Here is a 1,106-nt window from a genome sequence, read left to right as displayed (position 1 = left end):
GTTCCTGCCCTGCGTCTGCCGTCCACTGGGTTCAGTCTTACTCCTAAAAAAGGCTGAGTTTCCAAAAGGAAGATTATTTTCAGCTGCAGGCATTCTTGTCTCCCCAAATCAATCTCTCTCTCTGTTTAGCACCAAACTGCACTCGCACACGGGGCTCCCCGTGGAAGGCGGCGTCCTCGGGGACGCATGAGGGTCTCCAAGAGCCCAGGTGAGCCCCCCACGGTGCAGGGACGCGCTGGCGCCCCAGAGGCCGCTCCGTACCTTCAGGAATGCTTCCTTCTGCTCCAGATGCTTGCTGATCATTGGGGTGACGTGGTCGGTCTCGGAGTTGGGGCCCAGCTTGTCAGCCCCTCCACACCAGTCCTCTTCTCTCTTGTACTCCTGCTCCAGGCTCTCGAGGACGCTGCAGACCTGCGAGCAGAAAATCACTGGCTCGGAGGGGCCACTCGGCGTCTGACGCCACAGACGGTGCCTTTGGGAAGTGTGGTCAGTCATGCTCTGGGGGTAAAAGTGCTGCCCTGGGGACCAAGACCTTTGAAAGGAACTGTGGGCCCCACCTCAGGTGAGGACAAATGCAGGGGTCAAAGTAGGCAGGCCTTTCAGAACAAGAACAAACTAAAAACGGACTTTCCGGTCTCTCTCTGGTGTGTTTCAGGCTATGTATCTAACGGAGAGGAAAGTGGGTGTCTTCTCAGGGCCTTTGCCCCCCACTCCTCTGGGATTCCTAGGGGAAGCAAGGATCGTTCTACTTCTGGAACGCTTTTCTCTGCTCGAATTTGAGTTCACCCGCTCAGTAACGACTGGTGAGTTAATGACTGAGCTGTCAAATAAAACTAAGCTCAACACAGAACGCCGGTCGGGACCCCGGACCAGCACGGCCCCTCACCTGCTCGGAGGTCTTGTAGAAGGCGACCGACGCGTTCACGAGCTTGAGGCGGTCCTCCATCTTGAGCATGAGCTGCTGCCAGTGGGACGCCACCTTCTCGGCACAGTCCCTGATCATGTCCGTGTCGTAGTGATTGGCCTGCAGCATGGCCTCCGCCTTCTGCTGCACCTGCAGTGCGCTCTGGTGCGTCTTCTATGGAAAGAGAAAGGACAGGGGATGC

At 57.2% G+C, this 1,106-nt stretch overlaps 1 protein-coding gene across 1 annotated transcript; it reads right to left on the bottom strand.

Annotated features, from left to right (window-relative positions):
- Positions 1-261: 261 nt before the first annotated feature.
- On the bottom strand, positions 262-1,078 carry LOC115285364 (triple functional domain protein-like; the record flags this gene model as incomplete). The annotated part of the gene is made up of 2 exons (XM_029931630.1): positions 887-1,078; positions 262-411 (listed from the first exon to the last, which is right to left on the bottom strand). Coding segments are annotated over exons 1-2 (297 nt in total), but the record flags the coding sequence as incomplete, so codon positions are not given.
- Between the last annotated feature and the right edge of the window lie 28 nt (positions 1,079-1,106).

The sequence above is a fragment of the Suricata suricatta genome, unplaced genomic scaffold, assembly GCF_006229205.1.
Source record: "Suricata suricatta isolate VVHF042 unplaced genomic scaffold, meerkat_22Aug2017_6uvM2_HiC HiC_scaffold_9838, whole genome shotgun sequence".
In the NCBI taxonomy this organism is placed as follows: Eukaryota; Metazoa; Chordata; class Mammalia; order Carnivora; family Herpestidae; genus Suricata; species Suricata suricatta.
This window is presented reverse-complemented; position numbering and strand designations above follow the sequence as displayed.